General features: G+C 41.3%; 1 protein-coding gene across 3 annotated transcripts; it reads left to right on the forward strand.

Moving 5' to 3' along the window:
• The first annotated feature begins 921 nt into the window (after positions 1-921).
• On the forward strand, positions 922-19228 carry ikbke (inhibitor of nuclear factor kappa B kinase subunit epsilon). 3 transcript variants are annotated; one of them, XM_085406248.1, is made up of 21 exons: positions 922-1356; positions 2664-2763; positions 3001-3138; positions 3234-3363; positions 3441-3622; positions 10767-10927; positions 11085-11195; positions 11322-11501; positions 12379-12578; positions 12774-12832; positions 12947-13038; positions 13155-13256; positions 13692-13749; positions 14362-14474; positions 14564-14640; positions 14727-14766; positions 14871-14972; positions 18173-18269; positions 18440-18531; positions 18674-18745; positions 18835-19228. In XM_085406248.1, the coding sequence occupies exons 2-21, from the start codon at positions 2665-2667 to the stop codon at positions 18896-18898; spliced, it is 2169 nt and encodes a 722-aa protein (XP_085262374.1). In that variant the 5' UTR covers positions 922-1356; position 2664; the 3' UTR covers positions 18899-19228. The 3 variants fall into 3 exon arrangements, with proteins under 3 accessions (XP_085262374.1, XP_085262375.1, XP_085262373.1); XM_085406249.1 differs by having other exon boundaries at positions 922-1328; XM_085406247.1 differs by having other exon boundaries at positions 922-1102.
• Positions 19229-20257: the final 1029 nt, after the last annotated feature.

A 20257-nucleotide genomic window follows, 5' to 3' on the forward strand; every position in this document is an offset into this window, starting at 1 on the left:
CAGAACTCTCAAAGAACTCTGCAAAGTGCCACACAGAAAGATGGATGAATGCATATATTATATATCTTCAACATTAGAAAAGACTGTGAAACGGGAGAAGAGTCGGTCAAATATGAACAATGGGGGCAATGTAGCATTGTGTGGTGATATTATGTTTATACAGGGACACCAATTATCAATATTTTATTGAAGTATTAAAAAATATATTGCCATCAGTCTAAAAAGGTCTGATAAGGACTGGATGGATTATGGTGTAGTCACAATAACACAGTAATAAAGACGATTGCAAAATAAGTAATTTCTATATAACCCTTCCGTAAATCCGGTTGATTACAGCATATTTTCCATTAGCAAATGCTTAACTCATCATTTATATCTCATTACTCCTCCTTAGTATGCCATTTATAAATACAGATCTGATACTATGATGATTATGATTAATGCTGGCAGTGATGTAGTAGGAGTGACAGCTGTACATAGTTACAGCATGTACAGCAGTGATAGCTGTACATGCTGTAACAGTAACAGGTGGATAAACATAACACAAATGGCATGCTAAGGAGGAGTAATGAAACACTTGCTAATAAAGCGCTAAAAACAGACAAACAGCAAAATTAAGCGGCCAATTTTCATTTTAATCTAATTCTTTGGGGAAGTCAGTGGTGAAAGGAGCAAAATGCACAGAGATAAATAAGAGCATTCATTACCAAGTACACTTAAAACTATTGTATGGTTATGTAAGAGAGTAGCAAAGTTTTGTTGGTGTTTTTTGTTTTTTTGCTACAACTTCCCTCTAGCAAAAACATAATCCCAGTATGGCTCCTGGGTTTTCCAGCCCCAGTTTCTCTGAGCTGATCTGCGTACTCTCACGGCAGTCACTCTCACACAGGCACAGAGGGAAACTACATTTCCGCCTTCATCTAAAGTCCGTCCCACAACGTGAAGTCCGCACTTCCCAAACGATAACGCAATGCGGCCAGCTGCTGCCTCTGAACGAACCCTCCTGGATCCCCGTTACAAAAAGTGACCCACGGCACACTGAGCCCGTGTCCAGCAGCACCTCCTCTCCGCGTCTCACCTGTTCGGAAAGGAGCCCTTCCAGGTATGAAAGCTGCTTCTAACTGCGGAAGAAGTTTCACACGTAGGCGTATTTTGTTTTCAGACGAGCTGGATTTACAGTAACCCAGAGGGCAGTTGGAGTTAGTAACCAACATTACCAGCAGTTATTTGTGGCGGCACGGCTGAAAAAAAGCGGCTTTCTTGCTCCTGCCACGTTACCGTCAGGGCTAAATTAAAGGACGACTGACGAGCAGCAGCAACGGGTCCAGGTGAGGTCCGGCTACAGCTCCTACATAGGTTAGTAGCGCGAGCCCTGCTAAACTAATTAAACACCTAGCTTCAAGTAGCTAACCGCGTATTAACGTCGTTTTAATAGAGCCTTTGATGTAGAAGTTTAGTAAAATGTAAAAAATCGTGTTAGTGGAGATATCCGTGGAGGTATTTGTCTACTGACAGAGCTTTAATTAATGTAACACCTGCTTTTACTGGGAAAAATGGCTGCTGTGACGACATGAACTCAACTAGCCTGTTTAAAGCGAATAAATAAATGCAAATACTAGAGGTGGGCGGATCGATTCAAAAATTGAAAGTATCGATACCAACGCCGGTATTGGTGTCAGATCGATACTAGCATAATAGGATCGATACTTTGTTTTTCTATTCTCAGTTTGACATGTAGCCCACTGCATTGTGTTAAATTATTTATTTATTTTAGAAATATAAAAAAACCTCACCTCAAACATCAATCTATCCAACATTTCCTTTCCGTTTAACCTTATTAGTGTCTCGGTGTGGGTTGGAGCCTGTCATGCAGTATGAAAGATGTCTCAACCTTGTTGTGTTGACTGTCACATTGATTTTGTTTATAGCCTACAGCACATTTTAATTAATAAAAGATGACCAAAAGTGCTTTACAGACAGGCACATTTACATTCCAGGCCTCCCCCCCCAAAAAAACCCAGTTTCACAATAAATGAAAAGCCGAAAGGTTTTGTTTTAACAACTAATTGTTGTAGAAAGTAAAAACCACCATGATTTAGTGATCTCTAAATCTGTTTAGAATACTTTTGTGCTGGTGCACCTAAGAAAAAAGTTAGGCACACCAGTGCAACTGTGGCAAAAAGTTGGTCTTAAGCCCTGATTAGATAACTGCTTGGCTAATGCTAAATGAATGCTCAGACAACGTGATTGGTCAGTTGCGATGGTGATTGTCGACCGACACCGCTATGATGATGTAGGAACAACACCAACGCTGGGATATCAGCAGATGTACATCTTCCATTAGGACAGCAAACAGAGGAGTTTTGTTTAGAATATGCAAATTGATCCTGGTGCATCTCGTATGTCATGATACACTGCTATACCCCAGGTAAAGTACCTTTACAAGTCAAAAGGTAATGCTGGCCCTGCATTACTTGGTATCAGATTGACACCAGAATTTGCAGTATGGCAATGCACTGACAAATACTACAACAGCAGGCCGTACGGTTATCCGATACTAACCTCTTTATTTTAGCATTTGTTTGTTTTATGATTGGATAACCTTGGTTCTGTCTCCCAAGGCTTTTCTAATAATAGTAACCCTCCCTTCTCATTTCTTCCAGTATGTCAGGTATTACAGCCAGTACAATAAGCTACCTGTGGTCTGTAGACGATGTCCTCGGGCAGGGGGCTACTGCCAGCGTCTACAAAGCACGCCATAAGGTAACCACAGGATGGTTTTATCATCTCATCGTACTCACAGGAAAAGTCATTCACATCAGTGCTGCCGTCATTATTGAAATTTCAGCCTGCTTTTCTTCTTCTTCTTCTTCTTTTGCTCAGAGCAATACCAGGATGTACGATAAGAAAAGCTGTGGTTTCAGAGATGCTGTTGATTGCTGACACATTTGCGCAATGCTGTGATGTATCTGTGATGCAAATGTGCATGCGTGTTTGCAGAGGTCGGGTGAACTGGTGGCCGTCAAGGTGTTTAACATAATGAGCTACAACCGCCCCCACCAGGTCCAGATGAGGGAGTTCGAGATGCTCCGGAAACTCAATCACAGCAATATTATCAAGCTATTCACCGTGGAAGAGGTAAGAATACAAAAAGATATCTATATTAAAAAAAAAGAAAAATATTAGCAACATGTAAAAGAAGCACACCTCACGGTTAATCCCTCACCTTTCAGCTGCCCTCTAAACAGAAGGTGCTGGTGATGGAGTATTGTTCAGGAGGGAGTCTCCTAAGCCTGCTCGAGGAGCCGGAAAACGCCTTTGGTCTCGCTGAAACAGAGTTCCTCACAGTATTGCAGTGTATAGGTGGGTGTGTATATGTGGTATCGGTCTGTAATTTTATGCACCTGTTCCTGAAACTTTCCACCCTCTGTTCTCTTCAGTGCAAGGTATGAATCACCTGCGGGAAAATGGAGTGGTACACCGGGACATTAAGCCAGGGAACATAATGCGGCAGGTTGGGGAGGACGGCAGGTCTGTTTACAAGCTGACAGACTTTGGAGCAGCAAGAGAGCTCGAAGATGACGAGAAGTTTGTCTCCATTTATGGAACTGAAGAGTATCTGGTAAGATAGCGGACTCACTGAGCAAACCTCTGCCAGGTTTCCTACAGTGGGGCAAAAAAGTATTTATTCAAATCAAATCAAATCAAATCACTTTTTATTGTCACATCACATGTGCAGGCACACTGGCACAGCACATGCGAGTGAAATTCTTGTGTGCGAGCCCCACAAGCAACAGAGATGTGCAAACACAACAACACAAACGAGCAAAATACAAGAATGGCTAACCTGAAACTAATAAATATAAGTACAATATATAATAGTGTATGCATTTCTGGATGTGTATACTAAATATTTTCCTACGTGTGTGTGTGTGTGTGTGTGTGTGTGTGTGTATACACATTTTTACAAATTAAATAGTTAAAAAAAAAAAAAAATAATAATAATAATAATAAAATATACAGAGTTGAATATGTGCAAAACAAGTGGCATTTATATACAGTGTGGAGTGCATAATGTTGAAGTTCCAGTAGTGAAGCTGAGGTGTCTATGACGTGTTCAGCAGTCTGATGGCCTGATGGAAAAAGCTGTCTCTCAGTCTGCTGGTACGGGACCGGATGCTGCAGAACCTCCTTCCTGATGGAAGCAGTCTGAACAGTTTATGGCTGGGGTGACTGGAGTCCTTGATGATCCTCCCCGCTTTCCTCAGGCACCGCTTCCTGTAGATGTCTTGGAGGGAGGGAAGCTCACCTCCAATTATCCGTTCAGAGCACCGCACTACTCGCTGGAGAGCTTTGCAGTTGTAGGCGGTGCTGTTGCCATACCAGGTGGTGATGCATCCAGTGAGGATGCTCTCAATGGCACAGTGATAGAAGGTCCTGAGGATGCGGGGGCTCATGCCGAATCTTTTCAGTCTCCTGAGAAAGAAGAGGCGCTGCTGCGCCTTCTTCGCTGTTTTGTTTGTGTGTACTGACCACGTAAGATCCTCAGCCAGGTGTACGCCAAGGAACTGGAAGCTGCTCACTCTCTCCACAGCAGCGCCGTTGATGGTGATGGGGGTGTGTACTTCTCTGCACCTCCGGAAGTCCACTATCAACTCCTTTGTCTTTGCGACGTTGAGGGTGAGATGGTTGTCTTGACACCAGTGGGTCAGGGCGCTGACCTCCTCCCTGTAAGGAGGACAGAATGTGAAATAAAAATCCATGAATCCACATGGTAGGATTTGTAAAGAATTTATTCGTAAATTAGGGTGGAAAATAAGTATTTGGTCACCTCAAACAAGGAAAATCTCTGGCTCTCACAGACCTGTAATGTCTTCTGTAAGAAGCTTTTCTGTCCCCCACTCGTTACCTGTATGAATGGCACCTGTTTGAACTCATCTGTATAAAAGACACCTGTCCACAGCCTCAAACAGTCAGACTCCAAACTCCGCCATGGCCAAGACCAAAGAGCTTTCGAAGGACACCAGGAAAAGTATTGTAGACCTGCACCAGACTGGGAAGAGTGAATCTACAATAGGCAAGCAGCTTGGTGTGAAAAAATCAACTGTGGGAGCAATCATCAGAAAATGGAAGACATACAAGACCACTGATAATCTCCCTCGATCTGGGGCTCCACGCAAGATCTCATCCCGTGGGGTCAAAATGATCATGAGAACGGTGAGCAAAGATCCCAGAACCACACGGGGGGACCTGGTGAATGACCTGCAGAGAGCTGGGACCAAAGTAACAAAGGTCACCATCAGTAACACACTACAACGGCAGGGAATCAAATCCCGCAGTGCCAGACGTGTTCCGCTGCTGAAGCCAGTGCATGTCCAGGCCCGTCTGAAGTTTGCCAGAGAGCACATGGATGATACAGCAGAGGATTGGGAGAATGTCATGTGGTCAGATGAAACCAAAGTAGAACTTTTTGGTATAAACTCAACTCGTCGTGTTTGGAGGAAGAAGAATACTGAGTTGCATCCCAAGAACACCATACCTACTGTGAAGCATGGGGGTGGAAACATCATGCTATGGGGCTGTTTTTCTGCCAAGGGGACAGGACGACTGATCCGTGTTAAGGACAGAATGAATGGGGCCATGTATCGTGAGATTTTGAGCCAAAACCTCCTTCCATCAGTGAGAACTTTGAAGATGAAACGAGGCTGGGTCTTCCAACATGACAATGATCCAAAACACACCGCCCGTGCAACAAAGGAGTGGCTCCGTAAGAAGCATTTGAAAGTCCTGGAGTGGCCTAGCCAGTCTCCAGACCTCAACCCCATAGAAAATCTGTGGCGGGAGTTGAAAGTCCGTGTTGCTCAGCGACAGCCCCAAAACATCACTGCTCTCGAGAAGATCTGCATGGAGGAATGGGCCAAAATACCAGCTACTGTGTGCAAACCTGGTAAAGACCTATAGTAAACGTTTGACCTCTGTTATTGCCAACAAAGGTTATGTTACAAAGTATTGAGTTGTATTTTTGTTATTGACCAAATACTTATTTTCCACCCTGATTTATGAATAAATTCTTTACAAATCCTACCATGTGGATTCATGGATTTTTTTTCACATTCTGTCTCTCACAGTTGAAGTGTACCTCTGGTGCAAATTACTGACCTCTGTCATCATTTTAGGTGGGGAAACTTGCACAACCGGTGGCTGACTAAATACTTTTTTGCCCCACTGTAAATACTTTGGGGACCTTCGAATAAGTGAGTGAAGACTGATTACAGTTTATTATGTTTTTAGTGCTGGTTTGCTTGTGATAGTAGCATTAGCAGGGCTCTAGAGTGCGACCAATTAGGTCGCACATGCAACCTAATTTCTGAATGGTGCGACTAAAAAATATCCTAGGTCACACCGGTGCGATCAGCCGTTTGAGTAAAAAAAGTCTCCGCAACTCTGTCTACGTGTGGTCAACAACAGACACACATTATGCCCATATCGTGGTCTAAACCAATCAGAGATAGTCAGGGGCGGGACCTCTCTGGTTGGCCCTGGTCCAAATATTCCTGTAGGCCTAGGTGTCTATACGTTTGAAAGTGCAGGCGGATAGAGAGAGGTGAGTAGTCAATAATCAATTTGATTCATTAAATCCTGATATAATATAAATATATTTTATCAGAAACGCCAGAATCTCAAGTTAAACCTCACAAAACTATTTCAAAAACCACCAAACAGCTAAAACAGTAAATGAGAGCAGGGAAAAGGATTCCGGACAAAGACGTAAACACAAAGCATGGACCCGATGCATCAGAATCTGTGAGATGTCGGTGTGGTGTGAATAAGTCACGGTGGGACCACAGATCATCATTTAGAGCCATTTATTGTTATCAGCTGCAGCTCTTAAGCTGCCAGCCACGCATCACATCACACCACAACTTCCAACCCACAACCCCTGCTCCCCCGTGTTTTAACACAGCGGGCGTGATCGCGGATGCTGTGCAGGTGCGTCTGCATCGATGACCACGCCTCACCACAGTCGGCTTTCTCACCCAACGGCACTTATGCCCCCACGCTGTCGGGGCTGAAAGCCGACAGCTCACAGTGAAGCTGCAGGTGTTGTCTCTCTCCAACCAAAATTCACTGAAGAAGATCAAAACTACACTTCACATTTGATAAACATTGCCATTAATTCCCTCTTACTTTTGCTGTTTTGCTTCCACCATGATAAAATAACACTTCCTTCACAGCTCTTTCTCTATTTTGAGAACAGTTTCCCATCTCAAATCTGTTTTCTTCGTTATTCGTTCGCTTGTTACAAACAAGTCGTGTACAGCGCTGTCGGCCGCTGTTTTTTTTTATTGTATTTTTCCCAAGAATGACCTCTGACAAGAAAACCGAATTTCTGCTGTTTAATACTGAAGAAATGTAAACTTTTTTAAAATTATGCCAAATTGCAAAACTAGCTGTGTCTCTAATAAAACCTCTGTAACACTGGTCCAGAGACAGCATCAGATAATGAGCCACATACGATTGACTCCGAGCCAGAGCCCATTGAAAGCAAAAGGGGGAAAGTATATACAATAGAAGAGTGGCTTGACCAGTTTCCCTGGCTAAGATACAGATAAAGCTGACAACATGATGCACTGCATTTACTGTGTGGAAGGACCATGGCCGGCAATACTGCAATTGTGACTGGTGCTAATACGTTTCGAACTGAAATGCTGAGACAGCACAGTGTATCCAGAAAGCACATTATATGCCGCGATAAATGCACTGCCCAGGTGTCCCCTCTCCCCACTGCCTTTCACAGCAGGAAACAGGTCATCAGAGGAGGCAGAGATCATGATTAAGTTTAACATTGCCTGCAATATTGCCAAAGAGTGGCAAAGTGCCAAAGCACTTTAAGCACAAGCACTTTTTCAGTAACTTATCTTTCTTGTAGAACTGTGCTCAAAATAAAGAACTTTGTGCTGACAAGATTGTTAGTTAATCATTTACAAATCAATATGTCTGTATGGACAGCAATTTAAAAAAAAAAAAAAAAAAAAGTGAATATGTAAAACTGTCGTGTTAAGCGATGCGGTTGAAAGATTTGGGTGCACCTAACTTTTGTGCTGGTGCACCTAAAGCCCTGATTAGATAACTGCTTGGCTAATGCTAAATGAATGCTCAGACAACATGATTGGTCAGTTGCGATGGTGATTGTCGACCGACACTGCTATGATGATGTAGAAACAACACCAACGCTGGGATATCAGCAGATGCTTCCATTTGGACAGCAAACAGAGGAGTTTTTAGCCACCGCACGTGCTGCCATGCAGTCCTTCAAAATCCTACTGTACGGCACTGGACTTGAATCACCTAGGAGTCAATCGAATGCTGATTCACTGTCGAGTGGACCAGAATAGAAAAGGGAGAATGTGGGAAAAAAATCAAAGATTTAAAAAAAAATACAGCAGGAAACGCACAGACAATAGCTGTAGTGGATACTTTCCATCGTTTTTGTCTGTGGGATGAACAACAGGACAGGGAAGAGTAGCCCACTCACTGACTGAAATACATGTTTTTTACACTGCCTTCATCGACAGCAAGTGCTCTGTGCAGGTCCACTATCCCGCCTAAAGAATAAAGCAAGCAGTGGTTAGTGGACATAGAGTTGTCTTATATTATTTTTTCAGGTTCGGGTTAGCCTGCAGGTGGCCTTGACATGGTCCGTTGCATTTATGCTCCATTTGCACTACAGTTAAAAACATTTATGATGATGCGTTTTTCCATCTGTAGGTACAGTGGTGAAAGAGTGCATTCATTCCCATCTAATAACTGGGGTCAATAAAAAGTACCGTATTTCCCGGACTACAAAGCGCACCTGAATATTAGCCGCACAAGCTAAAATCAGGGGAAAATCCTGTTTTGTACATACATTAGCTGCACCTGACTAAAAGCCGCAGGTGTTTCAATGTTGACTTATCATATGTAAGAGAATATGCACAAAGGGAATTGTCAGGAAAGAGATGGCTGTTTGGAGACACACCCCTTTTATTAATATTTTGAAAATCAAGTTATGGGTACATATTTGCACATGTAGTACATAACAGTAACCTACAGCACACCAGAAAAATAGATTCGGACTACCTTTTAGGCTCAGGTGAAGTGACACGGAGAAGAAAAGTCAGTCATTCACCATCTTTCTCTTCTTCCTGCACTCTAAAACCACCAAAGTCCTCTTCTCCAATGTCGGAAACGAACAGGCTCAGGATGGCTTCGTCATCCACTCTTCTTCTCTCCTTCGTTGTCACTTTCAAAACCAAAGAAATCCTCGTTGTCAGTGTCAGAGTCGAACACCCTCAGAAGGGCCGTGGCGGTGTCCTCCTCTCCATCATGCAGCAGTCCAGCCCTTCAAAATCCGTTGGTGATCGTGGATGTTTTTGCACTTTTCCACGATGTCAGAATCCACCGGTGGAGTTGGGCATAACTTGCTTTTCGCAAGTTTATCGCCGCTCGTCATCCACGCCTCCCGCTGAATGCGTAGCGCTACTTTGAAGTTTGTTTTTCGCGCTACTTCGTACGGCACTACGTTGCCTGGCGGACGGACATGTGACTAACATACCACTCTTGAACCTCGATCCTTCCGCCAGGCAACGTAGTGCCGTACAACAGCGGAACAAACAAAACAAATCGTCTTACGATATGACAAAAATCATGGAAAATCCATAGAAAAGCCGCACCTGACTAAAAGCCGCAGGGTTCAAAGCTTGTGCAAAAAGTAGCGGCTTATAGCCCGACAATTACGGTATATAACATAACATGTTCGCAAGGAGTGTTGATTTTTAAAGTAAAAGCTTTAAATCGATACACTTTCATATTGCAATAATTAAAATGCTTCCTTCAGCACTCGGCTTGCAGCCTTGTCCCCACTAAACTATTTTGCTTTTCCCAATTTCCCCAATGGAATATCTTACCTTGTAAACTCTGATGTGAATCTCTGTGTTATGTTAGATTAGGTTGAGACCAACACCTCTGCGAGTGATTTAACCTGAGGTAGATGTGAAAATGTTTTGTTACCAGGGTCCGATTTCACAGCAAAGTGGACAGTATCCAAGTGACATTTAAATGACAATCTTCAGGAGCCCAAATTTGAATATTTAAAGGAAGCCTGCATGATCAGGACTAGGTAGCCATCTAGTGGTCAAATCTATTAGTTATAACAGCCATTCCTAAAATCAAGAGTGCTGCAGCCCACTTAAAAACCAGAAAATCCCATGGGGCTCATCTAGTCTTAAATCTTCACTCACTAATCAAAGTACAAGTGATGTATTTTCTTGAAAATTTTATCAGAAAACCATAAAAAACACGATTATGGCTATAAATTTCAAATGCTACCCAGTAATATGTAACGTCTTAAAGGCCAATGTGTGACCCACCTGCCACTGGCACACAAACTTTGATACAAGAGCAGCGACTTTAGGCTAAAATAATGAGTAATATCCCAAACTCACAAGCTTTTATCGCCAGTTTTAAGTCACTTTTTATATAAATAAATATATTTATAAAAGTACATACATCTGAGGAATTTCAAACTGACCTTCTGTTGTTTCTGCGGCCCATCTGTGGTACCTTTGCACCCCACAAGGGGGCCCCAGCCAGGGAATCACTGCGTTATCAGAACAAAAGGTGAACTATGTAGACTTGACTGATACACAGTGCTGGATCGAAATGGCGCACTGTGGCTCACTATGAAGGTGCTTTGACTGTTTTCTCTTCTTCATGTGTGTGTGTAGCACCCAGACATGTATGAGCGCGCAGTGCTACGTAAGCCTCATCATAAATCTTACGGGGTGAGTGTCGACCTGTGGAGTATTGGTGTGACCTTATACCACGCTGCCACTGGGAGTCTTCCCTTCACACCATATGAAGGACCACGCAGGAACAAGCCCATTATGTAAGTTAATACATTAGAGTTCTTCAAGCCCCCAACTGAAACCACAGCTAACATCTGTACATCTACATGTACCAGCCATGATCAATGTTAGTAACTGTGCCTTAGGACATATATTTATGTATTTCCTCTGAACCATTTTGGGGGTTTTGTTTTATAGGTTCAAAATAACCACAGAGAAACCTATGGGGGCGATAGCTGGAATACAACGGAGAGAGGGCGGACCTATAGACTGGAGCTATCACCTACCTCACAGCTGCCAGCTGTCACAGTATGCCACCTAATAAAAACAACTAAATCCTATTTATACACACCTTGTCACCATCAAACCCTCATGGTTTTTTTTGTCTCTCTTTGTTGTTCCCTTTTCTTGCTCTCCCTGTCTCTGTGGCTGTAGGGGTCTAAGGGTGCAGCTGGTTCCAGTACTAGCAGGTATAATGGAGGCTGACCAGGAAAAGTGTTGGTGCTTTGACCAGTTCTTCACAGCCACCACAGATGTGTTGCAGCGGCAAGCAGTTCACCTCTTTTCTCTGCAGCAGGCCATGGCACATTGCATCTACATACACCACTACAACACGTAAGTCTGCAGAGGCCTTTATGGGTGGCCTTTTTTTTCCCTTTGGCTGTTTTTGTTTATTAAAAAAATGTAGTGCAAGCTCAGTATCTTGATGAGAGTTTGAATTTGTTACTGACAATGACGTGAAACCATTTTGTTTTCTGGAATTTATACAAGAAATACGCAGCAGAAGAACTCGCAGAATAATGAGGTGTAATATGTGTTATAGTTTTAATGTGGTAATGCCAGTAAATTCTGTGCTGAGCTGTGGATTATATCTGTAATCTCAAATTGCTTTTTTAAAGCCTTTCACTCTCAGTTCATTGAATCTGTGCAGTAGAACTCAGAGCGTTTGAGGACAGAGCAGATTTGTATGTTACGTTTGTAATTTAAGAAATAGTGATTTTTATGCAAACATAACTGCTGCTATTTCCTCATCTTTTTTCACCCCATGTTTCCTGTTTTTGTCTCTGCCAGCACTGAAAAAAAGACAAAAAGCTAAAACAAATACAATAATTATTTTACATTTATTTTTGTATAAAAATATGTCTGCAACTCAGCTTTATGGTAATCTGACCATTATTATTTTGTCATTGTTTATGAAGCGAACTAAAGGTTTAAAAGACTTACTGACACATGTAATCACCGAAATTTAATACACTTTATTTGTGGGGATTTGGACATTAATAAGAAAAACACCAATGACAAGAACAAATCAAAAGGGTATTCAAAGCCTCCAGCTCCAGGAGAAAAGTCAAAAAGAAAGAAGTTAACTAAATAAGCTTCACTCCAAACAGCAGCGACCAGGCGCACTGAGAACAGTCTTAAGAAGCAAACTTGCTCCTGAAATTTAAAAATGTGTCTAACAAAATTAAAATCTGTCTCTCTTCTCAACCAGAGTATCAATCTTCTTCGAAGAGGTGGCGTCTCAAACAGGTATAGGGGTACAGCAACAACATCACATGTACCTCGGACATGACCTGCTCTTGGAGGGCAGCATGAAGGTGGTCAATCTTCCACGAACTTCACCTTCTCAGCCCCTCATTCTGCTCAGCTATGCAACTGATGAAGCAAACACCAGCCTGCCATTCAGAGAACGTAAGACTGAGACTTGCATAACGGAAATATGTGTGTGTTAAGTTTTGAGAAAAAGGTGTCAGTTTCTGTCTCAACAGAAATATTTTAGCTGGTTTGGTGTGAGCATGCAGTTGTTATCACACAGTTGCACAGACATGATTGCACATTTTCATGAATTCTATATTTTTTGCGATGTATTTCTTTTGTCCTCTGCAGCAGAGAGTCCCGTCATCCCGGCCAGGTTTGACGTCATGGCAGATTACAATTTCTCCAAGGTAAATGCTCCCTGTTATTACCGGTAGTTTAAAATATTATTTAATATATTATTTTATATACTAAACACTTTTCATATCTGCCTTCTTTTCCCCCCGATCCCCTTTTATTTTTAGATTGTAGTAGGTGTAGTCCACCAGTATCTGAGGATAGTACGGCTGCTGCACACGCACCGGGAGTTGCTGCTGCAGGGATATTACAGCTACATGTGAGACACAAACACAGATAAAAATTATTTGTTAGTCTTCTTGGAATTCTGGGCCTCCCGGGTGTTATTTCCCTTCAGTTTATGTTCTGCGTTTCCCTATTTTTCTTGTTTCTTAGAATGAAATTGCGCAACGAGTGCAGAGAAGCCTTGCACAGTATTGCCATGGTCACCATTAGACTGCAGTCCTGCCTCAATGCAGAACACGGGATTCGCACACTGTAAGTTTGTCTGCACACTTTTTAACCCTAAGCTGTAAAAGGCTGAAGAGGTATTGTTGTTGCAGCAAGTTTTCTGGAAATCTTGTGAATGTGATAGCTCAAGAAGGGAGTCACGTGGGATTTTCAAATGAATACATACAGTGTATCTACTAGAAGGCTGAAGGGTAGCACTGGCACCCGTAAGTGTTTTTAGAATAAGCACAGAAAATTAATTCTGTAAAAGTGCACTCGAGATGGTAAAGTGCAGTGTTTGCAATAATTCGGGCATACTTGTTACCTGAGGTAGATTTTTTTTTTTTTTTTTTATCTTGACAAATGAGGCTAGGTCTTGTGTAAACATAGACACAAAACATTTCTAATGTTCCTGATACTGTAATAATGCCATCTTTAACCTATAACCTTCCTTTCTCCTCCAATATCTGCTACATTTCTTAGAGACCCTTACACTTCAGAAAATCAAGGCTCAGCTGCTAATGGTCAAAGGTTGCGGCAGGTGAGTACCAAGAGCAAAAAACAGAGACAAGCTCGACTGATGCAGTTATACAGGTCCCAGTTAAAACTGTACAATTAAAACTCAAATTATGTCTTGTCTTTGTGAAGGTTTAATACCTTTTTGCTGGTACTGTAGTAGTAGTACTGGATGCTGCAGTTTGTGGTGCACCTGATTTACATGCTGTTATTCTAAAAACATCATAGAGGGAAAGCAGATATAATCATCCTGCTTTTTATGCTACCTATTGGCAAATATTAACACTGATTGAGTGTCTTTGAGATGGATATTTAGTTGCTACTAGAATTATAAGATACTGTATTGTAGTTCAAATTTTAGAGGATGCTAAATTTAGGTTTATTATGAATTTATATATAAACAGGCACATTGCCTTAGTGTTATAGTAAGATTTAAACCTGGTATGCAAAGGAGTTAGAGTTCCCTCGCAGTTGACTGAAATTCAATATCATGAGAGACAGGCAGACAGCATAGCTTATATTTGATGCGTCTCATATTGAATCCCCTAAATGTGAGTGCTTGAATCATAACTGATTGCACAGATTTGTGCTTTGTTGATGTGTTGTGTGTAAGAATCTGAGATGCTTGTCTCCTCAGGTTCATCAACACCTACCTTTGTACAGTGCTGGTATCCAAGAGTTTCAGAACCGACTTGATCAACTGCAGATAGAACAGGCCAAGTTGTCAGAGACTCTGGCCAATGATAAGAGGTACTATCGGGGGCAGGGATTCAAAACTGCAGAATGGACAATTGGTTTTATTTATAAGTGTTTATTAGAACTAATTTCTTTTCTTATAGCTGCCAGAAGATAGAGATGCTGCTACAGAAGATAACAGCAATTCATCAGCATTATCGTAAAGACAGGCTGACTGGCAGTATGCACAGCTTCTCTATAGATACTATAAATTTCTTGTTTGTGTTTCATATTATTCATCTGACAGATTTCTTCTTTTTCCCACAGAGCTAGCATACAATGATGAGCAAATCCACAAGTTTGAGAAGTGAGTGCGTGTGTGTGATTATGGATTTGTGTTCCCACAGCTATGCCCCAGCCTGTAAAGTACCTGCGCTGTCGTGTAATCTGTTTGTCGTTCTTCCTTGACAGAATCCACCTGTCGAGCCACATTAAGCGAGTGAAATCTCTGTTCAGAGAAGACTGTGTGCAGAGATACAAAGAGGTTTTAGACTCAACAAGAACATGGAACAGGTCAGAGCAAGCTACTCCTTCATTAAAATAACCTTTAGCAGTCATTCAAACAGTTGATCAAAGCTGATATTGTATGTTATTGATTAACCCTGGTCATCATCACTGTATATTTGTGTAACATGGAATACAGGTTACGTACTTTATGCACTTTGATTCTCTGTCTTTCAAATGTGTTTAAGTAGAGTAGAAACATTTTAATTTAAAATACAGGTTAAAAACATATATGGTATAAAAGATGGGTGGAGCCACGCAGCTTGTGAAGCCTCAAACTGAGAATTTTTGCCACCTTGACCAGACAAACGATTGTGATTGACAAGTCATTATCCAGTGAATACGTGGTGACTTATCCTTCTTTTTGGCTCAAGTAATGACCATAATAAGGCTGGGTGGTTCGCTCCCTACTCCAATCGTCCTCCTTTGGATGATAGCATCACCAGCAGCAAGCAAAGATGTTATCCACCCTCTATAATACACAATATGTGTTCCAAACAAAAACACACAAAGAAAACAATTCTTACTTCCACCATGAAGAAATGTCTCCATAGTTGACACACAATACTGATTGATTTAGCCATCTGCAATTTGTTGCTGGATTTCAGCTGAATCCAGTGACATTTTCTTCAGGTTTATTTATTACAGCTCCAAATCACAACAAGAGTTACCTCAAGGTAAGGCTTAATATTTTAAGGTGAAAAAACTACAATAGCACAGAAATAACATAGAAAACACCAACAAACAGAAAACCCCCAATGAGAAAGTATTTGGCGACAGTGGGAAGGAAGAACTCCTTTTTAACAGGAAAAAGCCTCCTGAAGTACCAGGCTCAGGGAAGGGCAGCCATCTGCCGGCTGGGGGTGAGAGAAGGAAATCTGTGGAAGAGAGCCACAGATTAATAATAATTAATAATTACATCAGAGTGCTGTATAAACACATGGACAGGGAAAAAGGTGAGTTTTTCATAGGAGGCTCCAAGCAGCCTAGGCATATTGCAGCGCGACTAAGGGAGAATTCAGGGTCACTTGATCTAGCCCTACCTATAATTTTTATCAAAAAGGAAGGTTTTAAGCCTAATCTTAAGGTTTGACTTCTCTGAGGTCCTCCTCTTTTCCCCCTGGCTGGCAGTTCAGTATTCTATATCCTTTATCCAATATATCCACGGTCCCTCCTTCAGTTCAGTTCAGTTTTATTTCAAACATGTGCATTCACAATCATTACAAAAGATCATTCCATTATTTTGTTTGAAAAGGAGTAGGCAGAAGTATACACTTATTAGTCCCTACCCCCTCAAGTTTTACGTCTCATTGATTTAATTTTCTTTTAATTAAACAAACAACATATGAAGCTAAAGCAAAGACAAAACAAACAAACAATAAAACAAAACAAATAAACAAGCCCCACCACAGTATAGTTACTTTCATATAAATAAAGACAGAATGGTTACATTGGCAGATTCACAAATTATGAAACAAACAAACTAAAACACTATTACGAACAACATTACCGCCCCGGGATAACCCTGTTTTCTTCATTCTTATATTTGTTTAAAATGTGTTTTTTATATTTTATTTTAAACTGGTTTATGTTGTTACTTCCTTTAATTTCTTCTGTTAGACTGTTCCATAATTTAACTCCTGCTATGGAGATAGACATACTTTTTAAAGTTGTTCTAACACTTTGTATTTTAAAATTCCATTTCCTTCTTAAGTTATACTCACCTTCTCTTTCTATAAACAATTATCAGATTTCTTTTGGAATTCAATTCAATCCAATTCCATTTTATTTATATAGCGCCAAATCACAACAAAAGTCGCCTCAAGGCGCTTCATAGATACAGAGAAAAACCCAACAATCATATGACCCCCTATGAGCAAGCACTTTGGTGACAGTGGGAAGGAAAAACTCCCTTTTAACAGGAAGAAACCTCCGGCAGAACCAGGCTCAGGGAGGGGCGGCCATCTGCTGCGACCGGTTGGGGGTGAGAGAAGGAAGACAGGATAAAAGACATGCTGTGGAAGAGAGACAGAGGTTAATAACAGATATGATTCAATGCAGAGAGGTCTATTAACACATAGTGAGTGAGGAAGGTGACTGGAAAGGAAAAACTCAATGCATCATGGGAATCCCCGGCAGCCTACGTCTATTGCAACATAACTAAGGGAGGATTCAGGGTCACTGTATCCTGGATTATTTATTAATCTAGTGGCCCTTTTTTGTATTATTGTTATTGTTTGTGTATTACTTTTGTATGTGTTTCCCCAGACCTCTACACAGTAGCTCATATACGGCAGTAGTAAAGCACAGTATAATATGTGCAGTGCTTTCTTTCTCCAGTATTTCCTATCTTTCCCCAGGACGGCCATGCCCGGTGCCAATTTCCCTTGAACATAAGTAATTTGTGGTTTCCAACAGACCTTGTGGTCAATGATCACACCAAGAAATTTTATTTAATTCACTCTTTTTTTTAAATATACATTGTCAACACATATTTTTACTTTGATATTTTTCTTTTGGTTTCCAAACAACAAAAATTTGGTTTTATCTAGATTCAATGATAATCTTTTTTATATCAAACTTCTTTAATATCGTTAAATCCTGTGTGATCATCTCCAAAACACAACTCCTCTGCACATGTACAAACCACCATTTTCTCAGTAATGCTTTTTTAAATTATCTTTCATCGTCGTTATAACGTGATTGGACAATAAAAATTAAAAAGAAAACCCACCACCACCATGATTGTTTATCTATAAGCATTTGTTTCATTTGGCAGCACTGTCTGTCAGTGGATATCCAATCTCCGTGGAAAATTACTTGATGCTTGAGCAACTAAAACAGGAACAGGATGGCATTTTTGTTTACTCGTGTGGCCAGCGATAGCTTTCCCATGGCAGGCAGTGGAATAACTGGAGCAACAGGAAACTCTGGCTTAGGAAAAGAAGGTGAAGGAGTGCGAGGCCAAAAGGACACAAGGGTGAACAACATTTTTGGTATTCACTTGATGGTTAAAAATTTGAAGAAAAGGTTATTTCTATGAGGTCGTTGAGCCTTAAACCCTGCCTAGTTACCAGCCTAATGATGGTGTTTAATAACTGAAAGCAGAGTGGTCTTTCCAAGAATGGTGCAGGATGCTGGGTGTGGGTTTGAAAACCTGTCTGTTACCAATTAGGTTTACTCAAGTGTGCTTCTACATTTGTTTGCAGCCTTATGCTGGAGCTGCAGACCCGACTGCAGGACTTCAGTTCTTTCTCTGCAGGCTTAATAGCAGACTTAGAGATGAGTGAGCAGTGCCAGAATAAGGTCAGTATCACTCTTTTCATGCCTAGGAGACAGTCTTGACACCTTATGCATAAACATGGAGTCTGACATGCATTTTTCCTGTGCTGCCTTTTTGTTTGTGCTCAGTAGTTATTGTATTAGTGATGTCGAGCAAGTCAGTGACTATGTCATGTCTCATTTGTCGTCCTCAGGTTATGGACAGAATCCTTTACACTCTGCAGTCCAAAAGACCAGAACAACAGTCAGCAGTCATACCCAAAGACAATGACCAGATGGTCTCCAGGTGTGTGTGTGTGTGTGTGTGTGTGTGTGTGTGTGTGTGTGTGTGTGTGTGTGTGTGTGTGTGTGTGTGTGTGTGTGTGTGTGTGTGTGTAAAATTAAGACATTTCCCGACTGCCATTGCAGTATTTCTTTCTTTTTTGTAGGATGCACCATTTGAAGGAGGAAATGGAGATTCTGGTGAGGGAGCTACAGTGTAACAACGGTATTATAGAGAGGTCAGTGGTGTGACCACCTTACTGTTAACAAATCTCATCTGTCAAAGCACACGCAGCATGATGCTGATGGTATTTCTGTGGTTCCATAGCCTGGGAGCCGTGAACTCTCCTGCAGCTCTGGAGCCGACTCTGGCCAGACCTTCTACACTGTGACACAAGACCACTGTCTCTGGATCTTGCCTCTGAAAGGCGCACGCACACTCTCTGAAAATCACCTCATCTTAAGTGCCATTAATGAATGTACTGGCCTTTCAAGGACCATCTACAGTGTTTGTTTTTATCTGCTTCCTCTTCCTTTAACAATCAATGAAATGTCCTTTATCAATTTAGAAATAAGATAAGCACAAAGAGAAAGGAGGATAGGCTTCAGGTGTGTGTGTGTGTGTGTGTGTGTGTGTGTGTGTGTGTGTGTGTGTGTGTGTGTGTGTGTGTGTGTGTGTGTGTGTGTGTGTGTGAGTATAGCAGTAATAAGATCAATAAAATCTTCATTAATGCCTTAAGTGTTATTGTATTTGTAATAGGCTGCCATAGAGATAGTCAGCCAGGATCAATGAATGCATAGTCAGCTCTTACTCTGTTTTTTGTGGTCCTTTGTTTCACAGAAGAGGAAGAGTAGGCTCTGGAGAACCTTGAATAGTATATTTATCCAGACAGAGTGTGTACTAGTATGCAGGTTTTGATTATATTTGGGATATAGAAACATTATTAAAAAACAGTATAAAATGTTTCTGTACAAATCTGCTTATAAACAGGGTAATGGTTGTGCTTGTAGACTCTGTTTTTCTTTGTGTCTGTGTGTTTTTGATGAAAAAGGCCTTCCAATGATTGATCATTCCACTTGATGATGAATTTGCTCTATTTCATCTTTTTAACCCACATTTGTTTCTGTTCCTGTTGGTTTTTAAGTGGAATGATAAAATAATTCTGTGTGTTTCATCATGGGAATCCCTGTAAAAGAGAAGCACGACCATGGGGAACTCAGGACTCACCACAGTGTCTTCTTTCTCTTTGCAGAAGGGCATTAAAGCTAACACTTCGATAACAGCTGACCAAAATGACATTATAAAGTGACATTAGCCACTGTGGTGTATGCTGGGGAAATCCCAGCTTTGTTATTTGTTGATTATGAAAGGCGGTATTTAGGGGGGAAATACTTGCTGTTTTTTCAACTTTTATTTATTTATTTATTTGACTGTTTTGTAGTCTTTAAAAATAATTCAGTCAGAGCCAGATTTCAAACAGAAAAGTGGATGAAATCCTTTCCTGGCCCCTAATGTCAGGTTATGGTGGGTGTGAACGAATATCGTTGCTCTTAAACACCAAAAAACCCTGAAGTGAAAACGTAAAACAAGTGTGAGAAATTGAAAATGAAAGAAAGTGTGTGGGCAGGGCGTGGGCGTCCTCGTGGACTTTCTCAGATCAGTTGGGGGCGATGAGCTCAGCTGCCTCTGTGGTTATTTTTTTCAGCTCATGACGTGTTTCTGGCAAATTGGAAAACTTTACTGTTTTTAG

Source organism: Rhamphochromis longiceps, linkage group LG5, assembly GCF_057381845.1.
Source record: "Rhamphochromis longiceps isolate RC_006_pf linkage group LG5, R_longiceps_female_GT1.1, whole genome shotgun sequence".
Lineage (NCBI taxonomy): Eukaryota > Metazoa > Chordata > Actinopteri > Cichliformes > Cichlidae > Rhamphochromis > Rhamphochromis longiceps.